Below are 27,256 nucleotides of genomic sequence, written 5' to 3'. Positions count from 1 at the left end.
AAATTACGGAAATATTTCCTGTCTATAAGATGCCTCCTTGGGAGAAAGCAATGGCACCCCACTCCAGTACTTTTGCCTGGAAAATCCTATGGATGGAGAAGCCTGGTAGGCTGCAGTCCATGGGGTCACTAAGAGTCTGATACAACTGAATGACTTGACTTCACTTTTCACTTTCATGCATTGGAGAAGGAAATGGCAACCCACTCCAGTGTTCTTGCCTGGAGAATCCCAGGGACGGGGGAGCCTTATGGGCTGCCGTCTATGGGGTCGCACAGAGTTGGACATGGCTGAAGTGGCTTAGCAGTAGCAGCAAGGTGCCTCCTTACCTTTAATCCTCTCTCATGTATTTATTCTCGACTCCATTATTGCTGTTAACAATGTGATGGTTGTGATCTTTTCTTGCAAACTGATTGTCAGCTGTGATTCACAAGCGTTTCCAGCCTAAACAGAACTGATAAGCACTGGTAGATAGTCTTATGCTGAAGCTGAAGCACCAATACTTCGGCTACCTATGTGAAGAGCCAACTTATTGGAAAAGACCCTGATGCTGGGAAAGATTGAGGGCAGAAAAAGATGAGGGCAACAGAAGATGGGATGGTTGGATGGCATCACGGACTCAATGGACATGAGTTTGAGCAAACTCCAGGAGATAGTGAAGAACAGGGAGGAGGCCTGGTTTGCTGCAGTCCATGGGGTCATAAAGAGTTGGACATGACTTAATGACTGAATAATAACAACAACAGCAGAGTATTTTATATCAGGGAACAGAAATGTGGGAATCCTGCTCAGCCCTCCTGTGTGTGGTCACTGAGGGGAGAAAATGGCATCAACCAAAGGGCCAGGTCCCACTGAGCATCCTTGGAGTTTGGATACTGACCCCCATTCAGACATAAAATGAAACCTGGTAAACTGCCCTAAACCTTCCTAAGGCTGTTAGAATTAAGGAATTTAAATAGCTCAGAATAAAAAGGACCATAAGAACATGGGGATATTTGTTCCTACTGCTTCAGTTCAGGTCAGTCGCTCAGTCGTGTCTGACTCTTTGCGACCCCATGAATCATAGCACGCCAGGCCTCCCTGTCCATCACCAACTCCCGGAGTTCACTCAGACCCACGTCCATCGAGTCAGTGATGCCATCCAGCCATCTCGTCCTCTGTCGTCCCCTTCTCCTCCTGCCCCCAATCCCTCCCAGCAGCAGAGTCTTTTCCAATGAGTCAACTCTTCGCATGAGGTGGCCAAAGTACTGGAGTTTCAGCTTTAGCATCATTCCTTCCAAAGAAATCCCAGGGCTGATCTCCTTCAGAATGGACTGGTTGGATCTCCTTGCAGTCCAAGGGACTCTCAAGAGTCTTCTCCAACACCACAGTTCAAAAGCATCAATTCTTTAGCACTCAACCTTCTTCACAGTCCAACTCTGACATTCATACATGACCACTGGAAAAACCATAGCCTTGACTGCTTAGGATTCAGTAAAAGCTAATCCAATAAATACCATTAGAAAGGGAAATAGACTAAGTGAGGGGGAGAGAAAGAGAATCTGATTGGAGCTAACCTGGGCCTGTTGGAGCCAAGAGTAAGTCTCGGTGAAATGATTTTGTTTCCTAAACAGGAAACAGAGGGAGAGTTTGGTGTAGACTAGATAGGCGTGGCCTGGAACCCCAGCTTGGGATGCTTTTCAGTAAAAGCTGTGTCTCATCCAGAATGTCACAGAACTTGTCATAGAATCTGAATTTGGTCATAGAATTTGGTCTGAATCCCCAGCCACCCTCAACTGGAATGCACTTTCCGTGTAACTTCCTAGAAAGTTGCATGTCTGCAAAGCACAACAATGATATTTCTAGAATAAAACCAATATAACCAGGCCTTGAACTTCCTGAATATCTGAGATCTTGTCTTCCACTTCTTTTTTCCCCAATTGGATCATCCATATAGGAAACTGAGAAATTGGCCAAGTTTCTATCCATTATGTGCTCAGTCTCATCTGTTTAATGAAGGACTGTGTTGGAGTCATATCTGAGGTCCATTCCTGCTCTGCTGTACATTTTCCATGATTCCAGAAGGAGAAGCATTTACCTTCTCCAATGGAATCAGTGGAAAACCCCTGAATACTCATCCTGCCTAATAGATGCAGCGGGACACAGGCTCAAGTAGCATGTGACCACAGTTAACCAGAAGCTTGGGGACACAAGACTGGGAGTAGCTGAATTTTCTGACCATGCAAAATGTCTCTTTTTTTCCTCAAGTTCATATTTTAGAGTCTCTAAAATATGAATTCTCTTCTGTAAAAGCATTACACAAAGATTTTGTTTTCTGTCCTTTTGTAACTCTCTTATTCCTCATCTGTTTTGGAAGCTCCAGGTCCCCTTTTCCTCTTCCCCTGTATCTGTGTCTGACACATAGTGTGGCCAGCATATGACATGTTGTGTGACATCGTGGGTGAGACGCAGATTTTACTAAAAAGCACCCCAGACTTGAATATTCCCTTCACCCTTGTCCTGCCTTAGAGACCCTAACATGCATAAGCTGCTGTGAAAATTAGAGTCAGATTGGAGATTGGACTCTTATAAGCAGACGAGGAACACGGCACTCTGGATACCCTGAGTTGTATAGAAATGTGTTCTGGTCCGGATGGCTGGAGGTTGTACACCAGAGAGGGGGTCTATCAGACGGGGCCACCTCCAGGCCCCTATATATTTATAGAGGCCTGACAGGAGGTGGAGGCTGGCAGATGACTAAGAAACAAGGGCAGCTACCTGGATGTTTCTTTGTTAGACCTGGGGACTCCACAGTCTACCTGCATGTCAGGCTCTTCTCCCTGTGATCTGACTCAAGCCTGCTTGTTGCTAAGATACCATGACAGAAGCTGGAGGCCACTAAGAATGAGCATCTGGGACATTCGTCCATGTCAATTATCCCAGGTTCCAATCTATATTTTCTCATCTTAGCAAGACGAGACTACTCTGTTCTAAATCCACCCCACCCCCCAACTTTCTTGTTTTTCAATGAATTGACCTATTTCATCTACACTATCAAATTTTGGGGCTTATAGTTATTCATAATATTCCTTTCTTATAATGTCCATAAGATGAGTAGTTATGGCACTTATTCAGTTATGATAATAATTTATATCTTCTCTTCTTTTTCTCAGCTACTTGGTGAGATGTTTGCCAATTAAAAAAAATTTTTTTTTAATTTTGATTTTCTTCAATTTCTCCATTTTATTGCTATTTTCAATTTCATTCATTGCTGCTCTTGTTTTTGTTATTTATTTTCTTGTGCTTTCTTTAGATTTAATTTTCTTTTCTTTTTATACAATCATGAGTTTGACATTTAGATTGTTTATTCCAGACCTTTCTTCTTTTCTAATATATTAATTCAATGCTTTAAATTTTCCTCAAAACACTGACTTCACTTCATCCATACATTTTGATAAGCTATATTTTCATTTGTTCAAAGATTTTTTTTATTTTTTGGAGATTTCTTCTTGGAGCCATGTTTATATATATCAGTATGTTGTTCAACATTCAAGTAGTTTGAAGTTTCCACCTGCTATTCTTTAGTTGATTTCTAGTTAACTCAGTTTTGTTATGAAAGCATAATTTGTGTGATTTCTATATTGATATTTGATAACGTGTGTTTTATATTAGAATGTGGCCTGTTTGGTTAATGTTCTACATGCGCTTCAGAAGAATATGCATGCTGCTCTTGTTGGATGAATTCCGTAAAGATTAATTGGATCAAGGTAACTGATAATGCCATAGAGTTCGACTTTGCTTCTACTGGTTTTCTCCTGCTTGGTTCTGTCCATTGATAGTAGAGGGGTATTCAAGTCTCTAACTATAATAGGAAATGCATCTATTTTTATTTGGAGTTCCATCAGTTTGCCTACATGCATTTTGAAGCTCCCTTGTTAGGTGCACACACATACAATTGCTATGTCTTCTTGGAAAGCTGACCTTGTTTCATTATGTGATGCCCTTTTAGTTTATGATACTTCTCCTTGCCCTAATATTAGCGATTAATATAGTTACTTCAGTTTTCTTTGATTGGTGTTAGCATGGTATATCTTCCTTTAACCCTTTAATTTCAATCTATCTCCATAATTAAAGTAGGTCTGTTCTAGACAGCATATAGTTAGGTCTTTGTGTGTGTGTGTATGTATGATCAAAGCCAATTAATAGGAGATCTACTTGCTTTAGGAGCTTCCCAGGTGGGACTAGTGGTAAAGAACCCACCTGCCAGTGCAGGAGACACAAGAGACACCAGTTCAATCCCTGGGTTGGGAAGATCACCTGGAAGAGGGCACCGCCACCCACTCCAGTATTCTTGCTTCTGTCCATGGAGAATCCCATGGACAGAGAAGCCTGGTGGGCTACAGTCCATAGGGTAACAAAGAGTTGGACACAACTGAAGCGACTTAGCATGCACACTCTTGTTTTAGAGCTTCTCTGGTAGCTCAGTGGTAAAGGATCTGCCTGCCAAACAGGAGATGTGGGTTTGATCCCTGGGTAGGGAAGATACCCTGGAGGAGGAAATGACAACCCACTCCAGTATTCTTGCCTGGGAAATTCTATGGGCAATGGAGCCTGCTGGGCTACGATTCATAGGGTCCCAAAAGAGACATGCCTTAGTAACTGAACAACAGCTACTTGCTTTATGAAATGTGTATATACAGTACAATACTGTTAACTCTAAAGACAGTATCGTGCACAAGACTTCTAGAAATTTTCCATCTCACATGGCTGGAACTCTGTACTGATGGAACAGAAATTTTTCATTTCCTACTTCCCCAGGGGCTTCCAGGTGGCACTGGTGGTAAAGAACCCACCTGCCAATGCAGGAGATATAAGATATGTTGGTTCAGTCCTTGGGTCAGGAAGATCCCCTGGAGGAAGGCATGGCAACCCACCCCAGTATTCTTGCCTGGAAAACCCCATGGACAGAGAAGCCTGTTAGGATACAGTCCATAGAGTCTCAGAGAGTCAGACATGACTGAAGCGGATTTCACGCACTCCTGCCAGTCCCTGGAAACTACTGGTGTAGGGGAAATTGGGCCATTGGGCACTGTTTGGTGAGAATATAAAATCATGCAGTCACCACAGAAAAGAGTTTGGAGGTTCTCCCATTTGATCTGCTGATCCCATTACATGGCATTTATCAGAATAGAAATCAAAATCTTGAAGAGAGATTTTCATTTCATGCAGCATTATACATAATAGCAAAGAGGTGGAAGCAAGTTAAATGTCCATTAATGGATGAAGAGATAATGAAAATGTGGACTGTACATACAATGAAACATTCCTCAGCAGTAAAGAAGGAGAGAATGCTACCAAATTCTAGAAATAGATAAGCTGTGAGGACTTTACGCTAAGTGAAATAAGCTAGCCACACAAGGACATGATTATATGATGGTGCTTCTCTCAATTATCTAGAATAGACAACTCTTAGATGAAAGTGTAAGGTCTCCAAGGCTGTTTGGCTATTTACAATTTTGAGGTTTCACATGGATTTTAGGATTATATTTTCTATTTCTGTATAAAGCATGCCTTTAGGATTTTGATAGGAATTATTTTGACTAACATGAACAATTTAATAAACTTAATCCTTCTTTTTCATAAACATGAGATATATTTCCATTTATCTGTGCCTTCTTTCATTTTCCTCAGCAATATTTTATAGTTTTCAGTGAATAAGTCCTTTGCCTCCTTGGTTATACTTATTCCTAAGTATCCTGTTCTTTTTGATGCTGATCTAAAACTATCTCTGTGTGCAAATGACATTATCTTAATATGTAAAAAATCCTAAAGATTACACACACACTGACATAATGAATTCAGCAACGTTGCAGGATAAAAATCAACCTACAAAAATCAGTTGTGTTTCTGAACATTGAAAACAATCATCTGAAACAAGTCTTGGGTTTTTTTAAATGGTCTCTGGGTAACAGTCTTTTAGTTAGTGTGTTTAGAATATTAACATTTAATGTGGTTATCAATACAGACTGTTAACTACCATAGTCATTACTATTTTGTATTCATTGCTTTTGGGGTTTTTTGTCTTTCACTTTTTCTTCTCTCTTGTCTGGTTTTAACTGAGCATTTTGTATAATTCCATTTTCTTTTCTGTCTTAGCATGTGAGTCATATTTCTTTTTTAAAATATCAGTGGTAGCCCTACAGTTCACAGTATACATTTCCAACTGATTCAAATCCACTTTGAACTTCATTACACTGCTTGATTGTTAGTGCAAGTACCTTATAATAGAATTTTCCTAATTCCTTCCTTCTGTCCTTTCCAACTACATCATACATACCACTATCTCTAAGCTAGACTCACAGAATACAATGTTAATATTTTTATTTTGAACAAAATCTTATGCATCAGATCAATTAAGAAAGTAAGAGATTTAATGCACCTTAATTTTTTTCTCTAACATTCTTACTTTATTTAGATCTGAGTGTCTGACCTACATATCTTTCCTTTTTTTCTGAATAACTTATTTTAACATTTCTAATGAGGAAGTTCTACTAGCAACAAATTTCCTCAAATATTGTTTGAAAAGATGTTTCCTTTTCCTTAACTGCTAGATGGAACAAAGAACTGTATCTGCATAATTTTATCATTGAAGAAATCCATGTAAACAGGTGAACTCAGTGCTTTGCATATAAGAGCTCACAAGAAATGCGATGCTACTGTTTTTCTGATTGTTCATGAGGCTGGGTTTTAATCCTTTGGTGAGAAGTTGATTGAAAAACACGTAACTCAGGTGTCTCTGGCGCACTCTGAGATGCAATGACCACAAATCTTAGAGCACCTTTGGTCTCAGAGAATGACACACTTGGAGATGGAACAAAACAAAAAAAGCAGGAGGAGAGGATCAGGTAGAGGCCAGTTGGCAGGATGTTGGCATTTGATCTCTGGTTCCTCTGCCTATTCTAAATCCAGCTTATACAGCTGGTAGTTCTCAGTTCACTTAACTGTCCTCTGATGGATAAGAATCTTGTACAAGCTCTCTGATTGGAGGGACTTGTTTGTTAGTTCGGTCGCTCAGTTGTGTACAACTCTTTTCGACCCCATAGACTGCAACATGCCAGACTTCCCTGTCCTTCACCATCTCCTGGAGCTTGCTTCAGTTCATGTCCCTTGAGTCGGTGATGCCATCCAACCACCTTGCCTTCTGTTGTCCCCTTCTCCTGCCTTCAATCTTTCCCAGCATCAGTGTCTTTTCCAATAAGTCAGCTCTTCCCATCAGGTGGCCAAAGTATTGGAGCTTCAGCATGAGTCCTTCCAATGAATATTCAGGGTTGATTTCCTTTAGGATTCACTGGTATGATCTCCTTGCTGTCCAAGGGACTCGAAAGAGTCTTCTCCACACCACAGTTCAAAAGCATCAATTCTTCAGCACTCAGCCTTCCTTATGGTCCAACTCTCACATCCATACATGACTACTGGAAATACCATCAGTTCAGTTCAGTTCATTTCAGTCGCTCAGTCGTGTCTGACTCTTTGCGACCCCATGAATCGCAGCATGCCAGGCCTCCCTGTCCATCACCAACTCCCGGAGTTCACTCAGACTCACATCCATCGAGTCAGTGATGCCATCCAGCCATCTCATCCTCTGTTGTCCCCTTCTCCTCCTGCCCCCAATCCCTTCCAGCATCAGAGTCTTTTCCAATGAGTCAACTCTTCACATGAGGTGGCCAAAGTACTGGAGTTTCAGCGTCATTCCTTCCAAAGAAATCCCAGGGCTGATCTCCTTCAGAATGGACTGGTTGGATCTCCTTGCAGTCCAAGGGACTCTCAAGAGTCTTCTCCAACACCACAGTTCAAAAGCATCAATTCTTTAGCACTCAACCTTCTTCACAGTCCAACTCTCACATCCATACATGACCACAGGAAAAACCATAGCCTTGACTAGACGGACCTTTGTTGGCAAAGTCATGTTTCTGCTTTTGAATATGCTATCTAGGTTGGTCATAACTTTCCTTCCAAGGAGTAAGCGTCTTTTAATTTCATGGCTGCAGTCACCATCTGCAGTGATTTTTGGAGCCCGAAAAAATAAAGTCTGACACTCTTTCCACTGTTCCCCATCTATTTCCCATGAAGTGATGGGACCGGATGCCGTGATCTTCGTTTTCTGAATGTTGAGCTTTAAGCCAACTTTTTCACTCTCCACTTTCACTTTCATCAAGAGGCTTTTGAGTTCCTCTTCACTTTCTGCCATAAGGGTGGTGTCATCTGCATATCTGAGGTTATTGATATTTCTCCCGGCAATCTTGATTCCAGCTTGTGTTTCTTCCAGTCCAGCGTTTCTCATGATGTACTCTGGAAATACCATAGCTATGACTATACAGTCTTTTTTTCGGCAAAGTAATGTCTCTGCTTTTTACTATGTCGTCTAGGTTTGTCATAGCTTTTCTTCCAAGGAGCAAGCATCTTTTAATATCATGGCCACAGTCACCATTCACAGCGAATTTGGAGCTCAAGAAAATAAAGTCCGTCACTGTTTCCATTTTTCCCCACCTATTTGCCATGAAGCAATGGGACCGGATGCCATGATCTTAGTTTTTGACTGTTGAGTTTTAATCCAGCATTTTCACTCTCCTCTTTCACTTTTATCAAGAGGCTCTTTAGTTCCTCTTCGCTTTCTGCCATAAGGCTGGTGTCATCTGCATATCTTAGGTTGTTGGTATTTCCTCTGGCAATCTTGATTCCAGCTTCTGCTTCATCCAGCCTGGCATTTTGCATGGTGTACTTTGCATATAAGTTAAATAAGTAGGGTGACAATATACAGCCTTGACGTACCCCTTTCCTTATTTGGAACCAGTCTGCTGTTCCATGTACAGTTTTAACTGTTGCTTTTTGATCTGCCTACAGATTTCTTAGGAGGCAGGTAAGGTAGTCTGGTATTCTCATCTCTTTAAGAATTTCCCGCAGTATGTTGTGATCCATACAGTCAAATGCTTTAGCATAGTCAATGAAGCAGAAGTAGGTGTTTTTCTGGAATTCTCTTGCTTTTCCTATGATCCAGTGGATGTTGGCAATTTGATTTCTGGTTCCTCTGCCTTTTCTAAAGTCAGCTTGTACATCTGGAAGTTCTTGGTTCACATAACTGTTGAAGCCTAGCTTGGAGGATTTTGAGCATTACTTTGCTAGTATGTGAGATGAGTGCAATTATGCAGTAGTTTGAACCTTCTTTGGGAGGGACTGGCTGTGGGGAAAACTGGGTCTTGTTCTGGTGGGCAGGGCCATGCTCAGTAAGTCTTAATCCAATCACTGCTGATGGTGGGGCAGTGTTCCCTCCCTGTAGTTTGGCCTCAGGTGGTAGGGGTAATGGCAATGATGGCTACCTCCTTCAAAAGGACTTATGCAAGCATGCCATGGCTCCCAGGACTGTTGTAGTCAGTGTCACTGCCTCTGCAGCAGGCCACTGTCAACTCATGCCTCCACCAGAGACTTCCAAACACACAAAGGCAAGTGTGGCTCAGTCTCTTAGGGGGTCACCTCTCCTTTCTCCTGTGTCCTGGTGCACACAAGGTTTTCTTTCTCCCCTCAAAGAGTCTGTTTTCCCAGTCCTGTGGAAATTCTGTAATCAAATCCCACTGACCCTCAAAGTCAGATTCCCTGGGGATCCTCGTTGTCTTTTCCTGATCCCCAGGTTGGGAAGTCTGATGTGAGGCCTAGAACTTTCCCAGCAGAGTGAGAACTTCTTTGGTATAATTTCTCTCCAGTTTGTGAGTTGTCAGCCTGGCAGCTGTATAGTGGGGCTAATGGTGATGTGCAAGAAGACTTATGCCATACACTGTGCTTCCCAGCACTGCTGTTGCCAGAGCCTGTGCCCCTGCAGCAGGCCACTGCTGACTCATGGCTCAGGGAAGCCTGATGTGCTGCCTCCATGGGGTGGAAAAGATTCAGACAGGACTTAGGGACTGAACAACAAATTGGCAAGAGGAGAGGAAAAGTCAGGTCATGGAAGGGTAAAATGGACCGGGTGCCAAGGGGAGCAAGGAGCAGGGCTCACTTGAGTAGAGGGGGGAGGGAAGAGTAGAGGTGGGAGCAGGGAAGGACAGAAGAGGAAGGGAGGGAGGGCAGGGTCTGACAGGAAGGATGGGGCGGGGGCTGGACACAGGGCAGGAAAGGCATGGTGCAGAGATTATAAATTCACAGGTGTGAGGACCTTCCTTGGCTCTGATCGCTGAAGGGGAACCAGACAGCACAGCCATGCTGGAGGCACTGGGCTCCCTGGTGGCTGCCCTCTGGACCACGCTCCGTCCTGGCACTGTCCTACTGGGGGCCTTTGTCTTTCTCCTCTTTGCTGATTTCCTCAAAAGGCAGCACCCAAAGAACTACCCACCAGGGCCCCTGCGCCTGCCCTTCATAGGCAATTTCTTCCACCTGGAGTTGGGGAAAGGGATCTTGGTTCCTCAGCAGGTAAGAGCAGGCAAAAGGGCCCAAGTACATCCTGACCTGCAGGACCAGGCCCATTCTGGGTACCAAGGGTGGGAACATGGCGGTTCTGAGGCTAAAGTGGCCATCTGGGTACATCCTGCCTCTCTGTTCTCCCCAGAAACTGGCATGATTCAACCGGTGCTTTGTAGGGATGAAATATCGTTAACTGTTTTGCTATTTAAGTGTGCTAGACAAGATATGCTTTGGGGGGATGGTGGTGGTGCAGGTTTATTGTACAAAACAAAAAGAGCTTCTTGGTCCATCTAGATGATGGCAAAAGTGTAAATATTGAACTGTAGCACTCAAATGAAGCCTCACATACTGCCAGGAGCTTTGGTGTTGTTTAGTTTTCTCCAGCACCACGGTTCAAAGACATCAATTCTTCGGCATTCGGCCTTTTTTGTCATCCAGCTAGCGCATCAGTACGTGACTACTGGAGCTTAGTCATCTGCATATTTTCTCACATGTCAGGGATCCTTGGATAGAGTATGGTTCAGAACCACTCTGCATCCCCCTTAAATCTTTTTGATTGACCAAGTGACCCTTTGTCTCTTTGTTTTTTTTTACTGGAGCCTCAAGTGTAACAGACACAATATGTATTTTAAATCATTTAGTTATGTCTTTGTACGTATTACTGGGACATTATATTTAGAGCATGATCACTTTGTCTTTTTAATATTATTATCCCGGGTGGGGGGAGGGGGAAATGCTAAGCTTCGCTCTTAGAGGCTCTGTTTCGCATGTGTAGAATGGTGATACCTACGTCCTTACCACTCTTCAACCACCCCTGCCAAGACAGAGCCCCGCCTTCAGGCTCCTCCATGAGCAATCACTCTCAAATATTCATTTAAAAGTGTCATTCCTCTGCCTAGGTTTTCTAGTGCTTCCTGCTGCTTCCCAGAGTTCATATTCCTTAAGATCCCTTCTTATAGCCTCTTTCCACTTTATAGTCTTCTCCGCTCAGGGCTCTCTAACTGTGGCCATCCTGAATTCCTTAAAATTCCCTTCAACATCCTATACTATCTCAAGAATCTCTCCCAATACTATCTCTTTTTCTCTGCCTCTCAGGACAGGTACCTTCATGACCGGCAGCTCTGTGGAAGGTGGTTGTGATGATGAAATAAAAGGAATGTTCAGTGTTAACATAGCTTATAGTTGGTGCTCAACAATTAATAGGTCTAGTTCCCTAGGAACGTCTGGAAAAGTTTTAACACAAGCCTATATTACAAAGTTCAGATGCAGATGACTTTACCAGTTTCTGGAAGAAACACCCCATTGGTATTACTAAGTGATAGGATTAGTATTTAGAATATTAAAGTCCTAAACCTATACCCTTTTTAAGAAATGTGTTGTTTTTCAAGCATTGTGAAATATTCTTGTTTTCTTTCTGTTAATTTCCAACTGGAGTCCATTAGGGCAGAGGGCATACACTGTGTGATTTCAACCTTGAACAAATATGTAAAGGTTGGTTTTATGACCCATGATAGATACTTGAAACAATATGTCTTCTGCTATTGTTCAGAGGAGTGTTCTGTACTCTGTGTCTGGTAGACCTTATTAGATATTTGTGTTGTTTGAGTGCATCTGTACCCTTGTTGATTTCTTATCTACTAATTCTATCAATTACTATAAGAGTCCTAATATCTGCAACTGAAAAATACAGGTTTGTCAATGTGTTTATTCAGTTCTGGTGTGTGTGTGTTGTTGTGTTGTATTTGTTAGTCGCTCAGTCATGCCCGACTCTTTGTGACCCCACGGACTGTAGTCTGCCAGGCTCCTCTGTTTGTGAAATTCTTCCGGCAGCAAAACTGAAGTGGGTTGCCCTTCCCCTTTCAGGGTATCTTCCCGACTGAGGGATCAAACATGTCTTCTGCATCGCAGGCCAGATTCTTTACCATCTGAGCCACCAATGAATTTGGCAGCTCTTTTATGGCATATACACAGACATTAAAATTGCTGTGTCATCTTGGTGAATTGGCTCTTTAATTATTACATAATGTCTCTCTATATCTCTGATGACTGTCTTTGCCTGAACCTTATCCTATATCACCACAACAGCTCTCCTTTGGTTAATATTTGCATAGCATATGCTTTTCCATTCTTTTACTTTTAGCATATTTATATGATTATATTTGAAATGAATTTTTGTATATAACTTATAGGTAGATTATTATTTCATTCTACCAAACCCTCTTTTAATTGGTGAATTTAGATCATATACATTTAGTGTATGTTTTGATGTGTGAACACTAAAGTCTACTGTTTTATTATTTCTGTTTTTCACTTTGCTTTCTATCTTCTATTTCTCTTTTTTTCTCTTACTTTGAGTCACTTAAACATTTTGTGAGCACCCCATTTTAATGTATCTGTAGTGTTTTTGAGTATATCTCTTTGTATTCCAGTTTAAGTGCTTGCTGTAAAGCTTACAGGCTATGCATACATAGCTTATTGCCTCATCTGATATTGTTTCCATTTTAAGGCTGAAGAAACTGACAGAAATCTGTCAAATTATTTGCCTAAGTTATTCAAAATTGATAATGATCAAACAAGGACTTACACCTAAGACTATTTGAATCCTACACACAATCTCTACTTAGGCTACCTGACTTTTTTTGATATAGTTAATGAATAATTGATTTATTCTAAGATTCATTTATCCAAGAGGCATTTATGAAGTACTTACCAGATGACAGGCATAGTACAAGAGAGTGTATGATGTAATGTGTGGTATAACCCACCTTTGGGTAACCAAACGAAATATCATTAGGTAGGTTTACTGCGATTGGGAAACCATGGGATAACCTCTGAAGAATGTTGAAATAAATTTGGCTGAACTTGAAAGGCATGTTATGCAAGTGGTTATGGAATAAAGTAGACAGGAGATTTTTGAATAGGAGACAGTGACATGAGCGAAAACAAAGTGACAGAACAGTGAAGAAATAGGCCTATTTGTTTGGCATGATGAGAACCTTCCTTATTTTCTCCCCATTTTCTAAACTCTCTCTGTCATAGCTGCAAGGCTTATTAAGAGAACATTCTGGAAATATGAAGAAATCTTATTGGCTATGGTGGGGAAGTGATAGATAAGGTAGATAATTGTATTATGAGGATATACATCAGGCTGCTTGTAACAAAAAGATTTCTAAATACAGTAGTGGAAAAAGGTTGAAATGTATTTGTCTCTCACAAGTAGAAATAGATGTAGGCAGGAAGACCAGGATAACAAGGCTGCTTTGTACTGCAAAGTCTTCTGAAAACTGCAACACTTCTGTCTTACTGCTCTGGTCCTGCAGCAGTGTCACATGTGAGAACTGTGCCGTGACAAGAGGAAAATGGGAGATGATGGGAAGCAACTTTCTTTTAAGGACACGACCTAGAAGATGCACACACCATCACTACTCACGCCCCACTGGACTCATGTGAAACTGATAGAAAAGTAAGGTGTCCCATTAACCCTAGGGAATTCATCACTCAGAAGAACAGAGAATATCTCCATGCTTTCATTTAAGGATGAGTCATACAGAGGGAGCTAGAGAGAGCCCTACTTTATGCTCATTAATTAGGCTCTTTATCTCTGTGCCTCTTTTTCTGAAAGCTGAGAATAAATTCTGGGGTTGTCATAAGAATTAAACAAGTCATGAATATCAGTTAACTGCCAGGATGCCTAGCACATAGTCGATGCTTATTTCTATGTCTATCACCCTCTCCCATTCTTCAGAACTTTATAGTAACAAATTCAAGGAAAAACCAGTTGTTGGTTGCATACCAGGAATCACTTGTCTGGCCTGATCACTACATGGGCTCCATCCATCCAGTCTCTGGCCACTTCTTCCAAATCCTTTCACTAAAATACACTTCCAAATAGATCAATAACAATAAATAATTTATTATTAATTTTAGTATTATGATCACTATTTTTGTGGGCCGAAACCTTGACTTTCTCTGTTCACTGAAGCCAAATAAAAGAGAAAGACAGGAGGATGTAGAAAGTTGGCTTTAACTCTCAGCCAACAGAGAGGGGAACACAGTAGGTTCATGCCTCAAAAACTGTGCCTGTCCTCTGCCTCATGAAGAGTCTTCAGTTCAGTCACTCAGTCATGTCCAACTCTTTGCCACTCCATGAACCACAGCATGCCAGGCCTCCCTGTCCATCACCAACTTCTGGAGTCTACCCAAACCCATGTCTTTTGAGTCGGTGATGCTATCCAATCATCTCATCCTCTGTCATCCCCTTCTCTTCCTGGCCTCAATCTTTCCAATCATCAGGGTCTTCTTAAATAAGTCAGCTCTTCACATCAAGTGGCCAAACTATTGAAGTTTCAGCTTCAAGATCAGTCCTTCCAATGAACACCCAGGACTGATCTCCTTTAGGATGGACTGGTTGGACCTCCTTGCAGTCCAAGGGACTCTCAAGAGTCTTCTCCAACACCACAGTTCAAAAGCATCAATTCTTCGGCACTCAGCTGAAAAACTATAGCCTTGACTAGATAGACCTTTGTTGGCAAAGTAATATCTCTGCTTTTTAATATGCTATCTAGGTTGGTCATAACTTTCCTTCCAAGGAGTAAGTGTCTTTTAGTTTCATGGCTGCAATCACCATCTGCAGTGATTTTGGAGCCCCCCCAAAAAAATAAAGTCAGCCACTGTATCCCCATCTATTTCCTATGAAGTGATGGGACCAGATGCCATGATATTAGTTTTCTGAATGTTGAGCTTTAAGCCAACTTTTTCACTCTTCTCTTTTACTTTCCTCAAGAGGCCCTTTAGTTCTTCTTCACTTTCTCCCATAAGGGTGGTGTCATCTGCATATCTGAGGTTATTGATATTTCTGTGGCAATCTTGATTCCAGCTTGTGTTTCTTCCAGCCCAGCATTTCTCATGATGTACTCTGCAAATAAGTTAAATAAGCAGGGTGACAGTATACAGCCTTGACATACTCCTTGTCCTATTTGGAACCAGTCTGTTATTCCATGTCCAGTTCTAACTGTTGCTTCCTGACCTGCATATAGGTTTCTCAAGAGGCAGGTCAGGTCGTCTGGTATTCCCATCTCTTAAAAAAATTTCCACAGATTATTGTGATCCACACAGTCAAAGGCTTTGGCATAGTCAATAAAGCAGAAACAGATGTTTTTCTGGAACTCTCTTGCTTTTTCGATGATCCAGTGGATGTTGGCAATTTGATCTCTGGTTCCTCTGCCTTTTCTAAAACCAGCTTGAACATCTGGAAGTTCATGGTTCACATATTGCTGAAGCCTGGCTTGGAGAATTTGGAGCATTACATTACTAGCTTTTGAGATGAGTTCAATTATGTAGTAGTTTGAGCATTCTTTGGCATTGCCTTTCTTTGGAATGGAATGAAAACTGATCTTTTCCAGTCCTGTGGGCACTGCTGAATTTTCCAAATTCTGGCATATTGAGTATAGCACTCTCACAGCATCATCTTTCAGGATTTGAAATAGCACAACTGGAATTCCATCATCTCCACTAGCTTTGTTCCTAGTGATACTTCCTAAGGCCCACTTGCCTTCACATTCCAGGATGTCTGGCTCTAGGTAAGTGTGAGTGATCACACCATCATGATTATCTGAGTCATGAAGATATTTTTTGTACAGTTCTTCTGTGTATTCTTGCCACCTCTTCTTGATATCTTCTGCTTCTATTAGGTCCATACCATTTATGTACTTTATTGTGCCCATCTATGCATGAAATGTTCTCTTGGTATCTCTAATTTTCTTGAAGAGATCGCTGGTCTTTCCCATTCTGTTGTTTTCCTCTATTTCTTTGCATTGATCACTGAGGAAAGCTTTCTTATCTCTCCCTGCTATTCTTTGGAACTCTGCATTCAAATGGGTATATCTTTCCTTGAGGAGACTAGGGGCTTATATAAGATAAAGGTTCACAGTCATGAGTTGATGATGAGAAACACAGGTGTTAACATGTGTTTTTTGTTTTTTTTTCCTTTTGTATTGTTTCAAAAACAGTCATAGGCTGGGGTCACTAACCCAGTAATTGAGTCTGGCAATTTGGTGGTCCTGTGGCCTTCTTTCTGATATGTAACAAAGAACTACAAGAGGAAGAGAGTATTGGAAGGGTCAGCACCAGACAGAGGATGTATTTAGCATAGAGTCAAAGGGAAAATAGGTGTGAAATGTGCCTCCTACAGAGAGCTGCTGCTGCTGCTAAGTCTCTTCAGTCGTGTCCGACTCTGTGTGACACCATAGACAGCAGCCCACCAGAGTCCCCCGTCCCTGGGATTCTCCAGGCAAGAAACTGGAGTGGGTTGCCATTTCCTTCTCTAATGCATGAAAGTGAAAAGTGAAAGTGAAGTCGCTCAGTCGTGTCCGACTCTTAGCGACCCCATGGACTGCAGCCTACCAGGCTCCTCCGTCCATGGGATTTTCTAGGGGGGCAGAAAAGTAAACTTAGTTACAGACATGTTGAGTTAGGAGGCAGAAAAGCAAACTTAGTTATGGACATGCAGTTAGGAGCAGTTGGGTGATGCTAGTGCGAGAATCATTTCCTAGGCAGGTTGATAAGAAGTCTAGGGGTCCCCAAGGAGAGAGGGGTCTGGAATTCTCAAGGAGGAGAAAAGGACAAACTTTTTTTTCCTCTGCATTCCTTAGTTTTAGTCAGTTACACAACTCAGTTTAAACTCTGTACTAGGGATTATGAAGCAATGTATCCAGCTGGAGGACAGTTTCTCCTTCCTGAAAACCTTCTGACTAATCCTGATATCTTAGAAAGTATATTATGGGAGTGGGCCTGGAGGATCTTTCTATTGTCAAATGCTAATCCTATTATCTTAAAATGTAAATTATGGAAGTAGGTCTGGTTGAGGTCTTTACAACCTCCAGACATTCTTTTGATTCACTGGAGAGTACATAACTCCACTGCTAACATTAGCAAGGGGGCACTCTTTCTGCCCCCTTCTGATGCCTATGGCAAAAGCTTTCTCTATCTCCTTAACACTTTAATAAAACTTTATTACACAAAAGCTCTAAGCCATCAAGCCTCTGGCCCCGGATTGAATTCTTCTCTTCCGGAGGCCAAGAATCCTGGCGTCTTTTCGTGGTTCAGCAACAACCTTTCACTAGTGATAAAGAAACTGCCTGTCAATGCAGGAGATATGAGACATGGGTTTGATCCATGGGTCAGGAAGAGCCCCTTGAGGAGGGGGCTCCACTCCAGTATTCTTACCTGGAGAATCCCATGGATAGAAGAGCCTTGCAGGCTACAATCCATAGAGTCACACAGAATCAAACATGACTGAAGCAAATTTGCATGCATGCACACACCTATGCAAAGTAAGAAAACGCAGAATGTTCAGGCCTGCCCACTGTTCTCTTATCTTCATTGTTTTCAGGAAAGGGAAAGAAAACTCATTCCTCTTTTTTCCCCCTTTTCATTGCAACACTATCACCAGAATCCTAAATTGTAATAGCTGTCATTTTATACATTTTGAAATTGAGACAGAGGGAATTTAAAAAGCTTGACTAAATATCACACAGAAAGTAACAAGTGGAAGCTGAATACAAAGGGATTTGTATGACTTCAAAATCCAAGCTCTGAGGCACTCACCTTACCTCATCTATTCAGGTTTCTAAATACAAGCAAAACAAGGTCTAAAGTGTTTCACTTGACATTAAGACATCCTTGGTCCAGCTCACAGTACCTTGCCAGCCTGTATCCCATCTCTCTACACAGTGAGAGCTATTTTTTCCAGGAACCTATCCTAGCCCCTGGGTTCCTTATGTGTCTGTGACACACCCACACACTCTCCCTTTCTCTTTCTTTCTCTTTGGTCCATTATTCTCATTCTCACTTTCATGCTGTCACATCCACGAAACTCTAAGGTCCAGTACCATCTCAAGTTCATGTTTCTGTTCTTATATCTTACATAATGCCTGGCATATTCCCTCCAGCCACCAATAGCTCTGTCACATTGTCTAAGTTGCTTCTCCATGACTAATTTTCCTTACTAAAACCTGAATAAAATCATTAGTACTGTAGGGTGGTGTGAAGGAAATGAGATAAAAGGTGAAAGTAGTTAGCATGGCACCCAGGAGCTGTGGTTGTCTATGAACATCCATGCCTTTCTTCTGCACGTCATCCATATGCTCTTGTCCTATCTGTCCCCTTGAGCAAGTGCATGCATGTCGCTTTGCACACAGAGGCCATTCATTCCCCACACTATAGAGTGGCTGTCTGACAGGACCCAGGGCACAAAGTGCATTTCACATTATTGTTCTCATTCCTCCTCACAGAAACCATTTGGGTTCTGGAGTGTGGGGTTTTCCAGCGCACCGTTCTGCTTGTGGGATTTTGCTCCCTGTGCAGGGATCATACCTGGGTCCAGGGCAGTGGATGCCTAGTCCTAATCACTGAAGGGTCAGGGAGTTCCCCCTCACAGAAACTCCAAGGGAGGAACAGTTTTCTACCTTTCACAGCTGGGGAGCTTAGGCGCCAAGAAAAGTGAAGCAACTATTCTGAGATCTCAGTTGTCAATCACAGAGTTGACATGACTCCAGAACTAGTGTTCACTTCTCCATATCTAGTCCCTGACTCAGAGTGACTTTTTTTTATCACCTAGAACCTGTTGAGGAAGGGGATGTTCTCTTGTGATTTAACAGATACTATGCACTAAGAAGTCCATGCTTGATAGGTTAGTCTTCAACTAAACATCTCTGACTTCTCTGGTGAGTCACATGTGCTGAATTCTCTCCATTCACTAAATTCTAAGATGCTTAGGATAAGAGACCTTTGCTTACTTTATTATATTTTATGCATTATTCGCAGGTCACATAAGCTCACTCAAGTAAGTTGAACATATGAATGAGTTTTATAATGAATGTCTGTGCCCTCTAGTGGATTTCGTGGACGTCTAAATGCAGCCCAAGACGCACACACATACACACAGATTCCACTCATTACAAGCCTCCCCTCTGCACCCCCCACCCCACACCCCCATCGCAGCTCCACACATTCTCCATCTAGGACACATAGACGTGTACATACTCAACTGTGACTCTTCTATTTTTCAGGTTGTGAAGAAATATGGGAACATTATTAGGCTAGATTTTGGTGTAATTCATTCCATCGTTATAACTGGATTGCCCTATATCAAAGAAGCCCTTGTCGACCAGGAACAAAACTTTGTAAACCGCCCCATGATACCTCTTCAGAAACATATCTTTAACAATAAAGGTAAGTTCCATGACCAAAATAAGAAGCATATATTTGATATTCCTGTGGCCTCTGAAATTGCTTCCAACACTCCCAGGACCAGGCCCCTCATGGAATCTCTGCCCCTCAAGGAAATGGAGTGGCCCCATTTCCTGTTGAAGTCACCTCCTCAGGGAACCTGGCCAGGTCAGCTCTAATGTCAGGGATTTGGGAGAAGTGGCATCACCTGCATGAACTCACTCTGGGTGTTTTGATAAATAAGTATCCTCATCACTCAGTGATGTGATGTGTTTTTTTAAGAAGAAGAAAGGCAATGCTGTGTTCTCAGGCTCTCTTCTATTTTCTCATTCAAATCTTCAAATCTTGTCCCCTAGGAAAATATGTAGATCAGTTTCCTCGTACTGACTTTGTGATCCCTTCTTGCCTCTAATTCCTTGTGCTCTGGTATTAAAGCTGTGCCTCACAAAGTATCTCGAGCTTTCTGTCAATGGAAGAGTTTGGCATGAATACTTAAAAAGATCATAAAATAAACTTGGTAAATTAACTTAGATTTTCACAAATCTGAATGAAAAGCTAAAGTCAATTCTTCTACCAAAGCACTCTTTTTTTTTACCCCCGGGGGTTTCTCGATTCCTCTTTGAAATATTGCATCTATTAACTCTATGTCCATTTATTCTATGTCTGTAATGTGAACCTAGTGGCTGGCTCTAGTGATAAAACTGTGAGTAGAACAGACAAAATCCTTGGTTATCTATAACTTACAAGTGACTAAGAAAGACGATATCAATTACACAAATCATTTAAGGCTATGAAGTGTTACGAAGAGCAGGGTTCATCTATTATGGGTATCTAATCTAGTCCTGAGACTCAGGAGAAGCTAATGAAGTTAAAGACAATTGATAAAGTGAAGAAGCAATCCAGAAATCCAGTGACGAAGCAATCCGGAATAGAATATGAAAAGTCTCTGAAGTGGGAAGGACAGTAAACTGAGGAATTGAAAGAGGGCCAGTGTAGTACACACAGGGATTAAATGGAGATAATTAAGTGGAGATAAAGCTGGGGAGTTTGGCCAGAAACAGTTCATCCAAATTCTTGTTAAGGATGTTGTTTTTTATCCTAATAACAATGGAGGCTCCTGAATGGTTTCAGTAGAGAAAGGAATCACCATATTTACATTGTACATTTTAGAGACTTATCTAAGCTGCAATGTCAAGAATGGAATAAAAGGAGCAAGAGACTATGGAGTCTTGGAGGTTAGAGGAGGTGGTGGCCTGGATGAGGGAGGTGGCAAGAAATGATAGCATAGTGAGTTAGACCAGGAAAGTGACTGTGAAGATACATGGATTTAAGCTACTCAGGAGGCAAATCCAATAGGACATGATGACCTAGACAGAGGGACAGTGAGGTGCTGAGGTAGACACCCAAATGGGTAGGTAAAGGAAAGAAGGGTCATGTGAAGGAGGACAGATGTTGACTGGCCTGAGTGGGGAGTTGTATGGAGCAAACCATGAATTCAGTCATTGATATGCTGAGTGTGAAGCCAGGAGAAACAAGCAGCAGGGAATTGTGTAAGCACCTGAAGCTGAGAGACAATAGCACATGTTAACTATCAGTAGATGTCATTTGAAATTTTGGAGTGGAGATTTCCTAGAAATGGAGGATGGGGTAAGAAGAGAAGAGGCTTCAGACCTAATCTTGAAGAGCTCCATCATTTCAAAATTAGATCAAAGAAGATAGTTAACCAAAGGTATGATAATTTCTCTGAAGTCAGCGAATTAGCAGAAAAATCTGGAGAGTGTGATGTTCTGGGCTCCATTGGCAGAGAGTGTTTCAAGAAGAAAGCATCTCATGCTGCTGAGACATCAAGATGAAGCTGAAAAGGACCCTGGATTGAACAGTAAGAAGAGCCATTTCACTAAGGTGATGGAAGCCAAAGGGAGATATTAGAAGGAGTTGAAGTGTAAGATGAAAGGAAGAAATAAGAGGACGGTGGCCTCACCAGTGTTATAAAATAAATGCCTTTATACGATGGCATATTAAGATGTATTCTTTTTTCCTTTTTCTGTGGTATTCTTTCTGCACAGTGTTCACATTTCTTTATGTTCTTGGGTGATTTATTTATCTTTTTAAGGTCTTTTGTCCTTATGAGTATTGATTTTGTATAATCCATAAATTCATACTTAATATGTAGCATAGCAAATTCTTAAATATGGTTATGTGACAAGTAATCAAAGTGTGGGTTTTGGAGTCAGGCAGACTTGAATTTGAATGCATGTTCAGGTGTATACTGACTCTATGACCTTTTATAGTGTGATTTATCCTTTGAGACTCATTTTTCTCATCATCAAAATTGGGAGGCTTTTTTGGCAGTAACGGTTATACTTACATCAGAGAAATTCCATGAGTACTAAATTACATAATGCATTAAAAATGCTAATGTGCCCAGCATTGCAAGCAATCAGTAAATTCAAGCCATTATATCCATTGCTTAGAGATTATTTCTCTGAATAATTTTCAAGTGCCTTAAAGTGCTTCTCCTTCCTTCCATCTGACAGGTTATCACCCATGGACCTTGTTGCCTTGCTTTTCATACCATTGTATTCATTTTCCCAGGCTTGGTCAGGTCCAATGGCCAGGTATGGAAAGAGCAAAGAAGGTTCACCCTGACAACTCTGAGGAACTTCGGTTTGGGAAGGAAGAGCTTAGAGGAACGCATTCAGGAAGAGGTCACCTACCTCATCCAGGCAATAGGAGAGAAGAACGGTGAGCCAGTCGTAGGACAGATGCAGGTTCATGCTTTCACTAACTGTGAAACCACTAACTGTGGTTCATGCTTTCACTAACCAGAAGCTCATCAATACCTACATGTCTGTCCTAATACCAGCACTTTGTAGGGTCCTAGGGTCATAGTCCTGGTGGTGGTTCTATTGTCTTTATGTCATACATCATATAGAGTAGACTTTTAGTGGCATGAGAAAGAAACCTATCTGAAGGCTCCATCTCTTCTCCTGCCTCCAGGACAGCCTTTTGACCCTCACTTCATAATCAACAATGCCGTTTCCAATATTATTTGCTCCATCACCTTCGGGGAGCGGTTTGACTACAAGGATGATCAGTTCCAGGAGCTGCTGAGGCTGCTGGATGAGATCTTGTGTATTCAGGCATCAGTGTGCTGCCAGGTAAAACAGTTCACATTTCATGTCTTGAAAAAAATATTGGGTTGATGTCAGAATCAGATGAGATGGAGTCACTCTTTCCTTTTTAGCTGAAATCTAATCTTTTTCAACACAAGCTTATTTGAAATCAATCTGTTGATTTTACTGTTTTTGGGTAATATTGTTTAATATTTACTATGGACAAAGAAAATTTCCAACATTCATATAAAGTACAAAACTTTACATGACAAACCATGTATGCACTTATGTTTTTTCCCTTGAAAAACATAACATTGCCATCACTTTTGAGTTTTCCTATCCATTTCCTGACTCTCCATTAGGTGCACTAATGATCTCGTGTGATTTGGTCATGCAAATAACCCTGGTGCCCAATGTCATGACAGATTACATCACCATCATTATCATCATTATTATTGTCCCCCAAATTTATGAAAGCAGCAGAGCTAATAGTCAAACCCATGTCTGTTTCATTGTAAGTCAAGGAAACTTTCCATTATGTTGTGCTATCAATTTTATACCAGAAAGTATTAGAGAAAATATATCCAAAAGTCACTTAATTTTATTAAAAATATCTTACCCACATGGAGAATACATCATAATGGGCAGATAATCAAATACATATCTATTTTTAACATAGATGGCTAGCTAGCTAGACAGTGGTATTCTACACACACACACACACACAAATACACACTCATATGCTAGAGACAATTGCCATGAAAAAAAATAAAGCAGAATTAAGGGAATGGAGAAAGGATTCCAGAGATGCTGCTACTTAGAGGATTATCATGATGAATGAAATAAAAGGCTGGTGTTATACAGATTCCAGAGGAAGACCAATTGCCATTGAAAGAATAGCAAATACAAAGGACTAAATATTGTCATCCTTGATGTTATCACAGAGACCATTAGGGATGGACTAGAAAGACTAAGAGAGAGCTAAGATGGCAGTGAGTGACAGCAGAGGAAGGGACACGAGGGTGAGGAGTCGGGACATGTAGAGCTCCAGGCCAGGAGAAGGGTATAGAGTTTGTCTAAACATCTTCAAAAGTCACCAGAATATTGAGGGATAAACAGTAAAACAATCTATTAAACTCTTAAAGGATCCCTCCAGCTGCTCAGTAGAAGGAAGACTGGGAAGGGGGTTAAGGAGAGAATCAGGAAATGTGTTGGAGGCTTTACAGAATCCAGATAAGAAATGGTGGTGATTTTTACTAAACTGAAAATGCATAGAGTAGTGAGAAGTGGTTCAAAATTGGCTATATTTTGATGGAGGCCAGAGGGGAAAGAAGAGGATTGAGGCAGAGAAGACGAGTCAAGGGTGACGCCAAGGGCCAAGTGTAAGTAAAGAAGAGACATAGAATGGGGAACACTGTCTCACCCCCTTGTCCACTTGACTGTCGTTTTCTCCATCAGCTCTACAATGCCTTTCCAAGAATAATGAATTTCCTTCCGGGATCCCACCACACTCTCTTTCGTAAATGGGAGAAACTGAAAATGTTTGTTGCTAATGTGATTGAAAACCACAGGAAAGACTGGAATCCTGCTGAAGCAAGAGACTTCATTGATGCTTACCTCCAGGAGATAGAGAAGGTGAGTGAACCTGGGTGTTTCCCTGAGGAGTGTTCTTAAAGAGCACATGGGGGGATTCTGGTTTCTTATTGCTGCTGTAACAAATCACCACAAACTTGGGGGCTGAAAACAACCAGGGCCCCTTCCTCCAACTTCAAAACCATTGGTGTAGATTCTTCTCTGCCCCCATCCTCACATCTTCTCTTTATGTTCTACTTACTTCCCCTTATAGACTCTTGTGACTATAATGGTACACTGGGATAATCTAGAATAATCCTCCCGTATCAAGATCCTTAACTTCATCATATCTGCAAAGCTCCATCTTTCAAAAAGTATTCACCCATTCCAGAGATTAGGACATTCATATGTTTGTGAGTCATTATTCAGTCTATCACAGGGGAGAAAAAACAGAGGCAATATTTCAGTGTGTACGAATATCATTAACTCAGAATTGATGATACAATTAGAAATAAAGATATTGGTTAAAGAGTATTTGGCTTGTGTGCATGCTCAGTCACTAAGTCATGTCCAACTCTTTGTAACCTCATGGGCTGTAGTCCACCAGGCTCCTCTGTTCATGAAATTTCCCAAACAAGAATACTGGAGAGGGTAGCCATTTCATTCTCAAGGGGATCTCCCCATGTCTCCTACATTGCAGGCAGATTCTCTGCCTGGGTAGCCCATTTGACTTGAAATCTTTGGAAAGACCAAATACTGCCTTTAATAGTCTATTCTATCCTCTACCCATATGTGAGAGACCTGTACACAAAGGAAAAAGAAGCATTGTTTTATTCTTACTTGTCAATACCAGTCTCCTACACTTTTCTCAAGCTCCCCAGTACAGAACACAAAAGTGAAATTGAGTCTGATGCCCAGAGTTTAGCCTCAAGTGGGAGGGACTTTTGCCTTCCTCCCTCATCCCCATGTCATCCACTTTTCAGTACTATTTGCAAAAAGCAGGAAAAAGGCAAAATTGGATGTCTATCCTTTAACATAGTGAGTTCAGTTCAGTTCAGTCGCTCAGTCATGTCCGACTCTTTGCAACCCTATGAATCGCAGCATGCCAGGCCTCCCTGTCCATCACCAACTCCCAGAGTTCACCCAGACTCACATCCATCAGGTCAGTGATGCCATCCAGCCATCTCATCCTCTGATCCCCTGGTTAATGTTCACCATTGCATTTTGGACTCATTGGATTGTTTATTCCTTCCCAGGAGTTGAAAGAACGAAACATTTTTTCTGTCTCCTCTATTTCACCTTCTTGTTATAACATAGAAGCATTGATTCCTCCTGAAAGGAGGAGACTTCACTTGCTATGAAGTGTGCAGTTGTGGACGGCACACAGGGCAACACTGACTCATTGAAGCTTCTGGAGGAAGGTGGTAAAGATGCTGGAATGCCATAAAGAATGGCTGTTGGAATCAGAGATGTTTAACTGGGGAGGCGTGAGGATTATACTTTAGTGAAATGCATTTATTGTTTCTGGTGTCAGTAAAAGCATTTGTTGAGGATTTGTTATATGCCATTTCCTACTCACATAATCCATAATGCCACTTGATGGGTGAATATTGTTATTTCTATTTTATGGAAAAGGCAATTGAAATATAGACAGGTTTGTGTGTGTGTTAGTCACTCAGTTGTGTCCAACTCTGCAATCCCCTGGACTGTAGCCTGCCAGGCTCTTCTGTCTATGAAATTCTCCAGGCAAGAATACTGGAGTGGGTTGCCATTTCCTTCTCTAGGGGCTCTTCCTGACCCAGGGATCAAACCCCAGTCTCCTGCGTTTCAGTCAAATTCTTTACTATCTGAGCCACCAGGGAAGCCCAAATAAGTTGTGGGCCTTGGTTCAGGGCTGAGATTAAAGCCCTGGAGGAGCTGGGACTTGAACCCAGGACCTTGTGCATGCTAAACACAAGCTCTACTACTGAGCTACACCCCAGTTATAGACAGGTTTAGTGGTTTAGGAACTTGATCAAGTTGTACACATAGTGAATGCTGTGGCTAATGTAGGAATGGAAAGCTGTTTTTCCAGTGAAATAACATGTGTGTATGTGTTTGTGTGTGCAGTTGCTTAGTCTTGTCCAACTCTTGTGGTCCCATGGATATAGCCCACCAGGCTACATGGGCAGAGGAGTCTGGTGGGCTACAGTCCAAGGAATTTTTCTAGAGTATGGTGGGCTACAGTCCATGGTATTTTGCTGGCAAGAATACTGGAACAGGTTACCATTTCCTACTCCAGGGGATCTTCCCAACGTAAGGATCAATCCAGTGTCTCTGATGTCTCCTGCATTGGCAGGCAGATTTTTTACCACAAGACCCAGGATATTAATAGATTCTCCCAAATTATGGTAGTAAAATAAATTAATTGACCCATTTCCATCCACCAAAACTAACAAAAGCTTCCAGCACTTGAGCCGGAGGATGATAATGATACTGCAGTAATAAGTCTCTGCATCCTGGGATGGCTAAAGGGAAAGTCATTTCTCCTGGGGGGAGGGGGTGTTTCCTTCCCTGTTCTCTCTTGGGTGAAGCCCCCTGTGCTGTGGCAACTTAGAATCATCTGAAAAGTCAATAATCACTATGCTTTCTAGCACAAAGGCAATGCTACTTCGAGTTTCGATGACGAAAACCTCATCTGCAGCACCCTGGACCTCTTCTTGGCTGGAACAGAGACAACTTCAACTACCCTGCGCTGGGGATTGCTTTTCATGGCCCTGAACCCCGAAATCCAAGGTGAGCACATCAGTGTGTGTGCCTGGACCAAGTCAGAGTGCTTCTGTAAATCAGTTCTTATAAATCTTAATGTTCCTAAAAGGAAAGTTGGTTTATCCTCACTAGTCAGGCGAAACTAAGCCTCAACAAGCTTCAGGAACTCT

At 41.7% G+C, this 27,256-nt stretch overlaps 1 protein-coding gene across 2 annotated transcripts in view; it reads left to right on the top strand.

The window, feature by feature from the left end:
* The first annotated feature begins 2,366 nt into the window (after positions 1–2,366).
* LOC147375464 (cytochrome P450 2J2-like) overlaps positions 2,367–27,256 on the top strand; it is a 38,136-nt gene continuing 13,246 nt past the window's right edge. The window contains exons 1-6 of one of the 2 annotated variants that reach the window (XM_086390272.1): positions 2,367–3,743; positions 19,491–19,653; positions 22,246–22,395; positions 22,651–22,811; positions 24,225–24,401; positions 26,972–27,113. In XM_086390272.1, the coding sequence (XP_086246398.1) occupies positions 3,714–3,743; positions 19,491–19,653; positions 22,246–22,395; positions 22,651–22,811; positions 24,225–24,401; positions 26,972–27,113 (823 nt within the window). In that variant the 5' untranslated portion in view covers positions 2,367–3,713. Of the gene's footprint in view, positions 3,744–10,184; positions 10,432–19,490; positions 19,654–22,245; positions 22,396–22,650; positions 22,812–24,224; positions 24,402–26,971; positions 27,114–27,256 lie in introns of those variants that run through there. The other variant, XM_086390271.1, reaches the window with a different exon arrangement.

Source organism: Bos grunniens, chromosome 3 (genome assembly GCF_055505025.1).
Source record: "Bos grunniens cultivar Pamir isolate PY7600 chromosome 3, Bosgru_T2T1.0, whole genome shotgun sequence".
In the NCBI taxonomy this organism is placed as follows: domain Eukaryota; kingdom Metazoa; phylum Chordata; class Mammalia; order Artiodactyla; family Bovidae; genus Bos; species Bos grunniens.
Note: the sequence above shows the minus strand (reverse complement) of the source record. Positions and strands in the feature narration are given on the sequence as shown.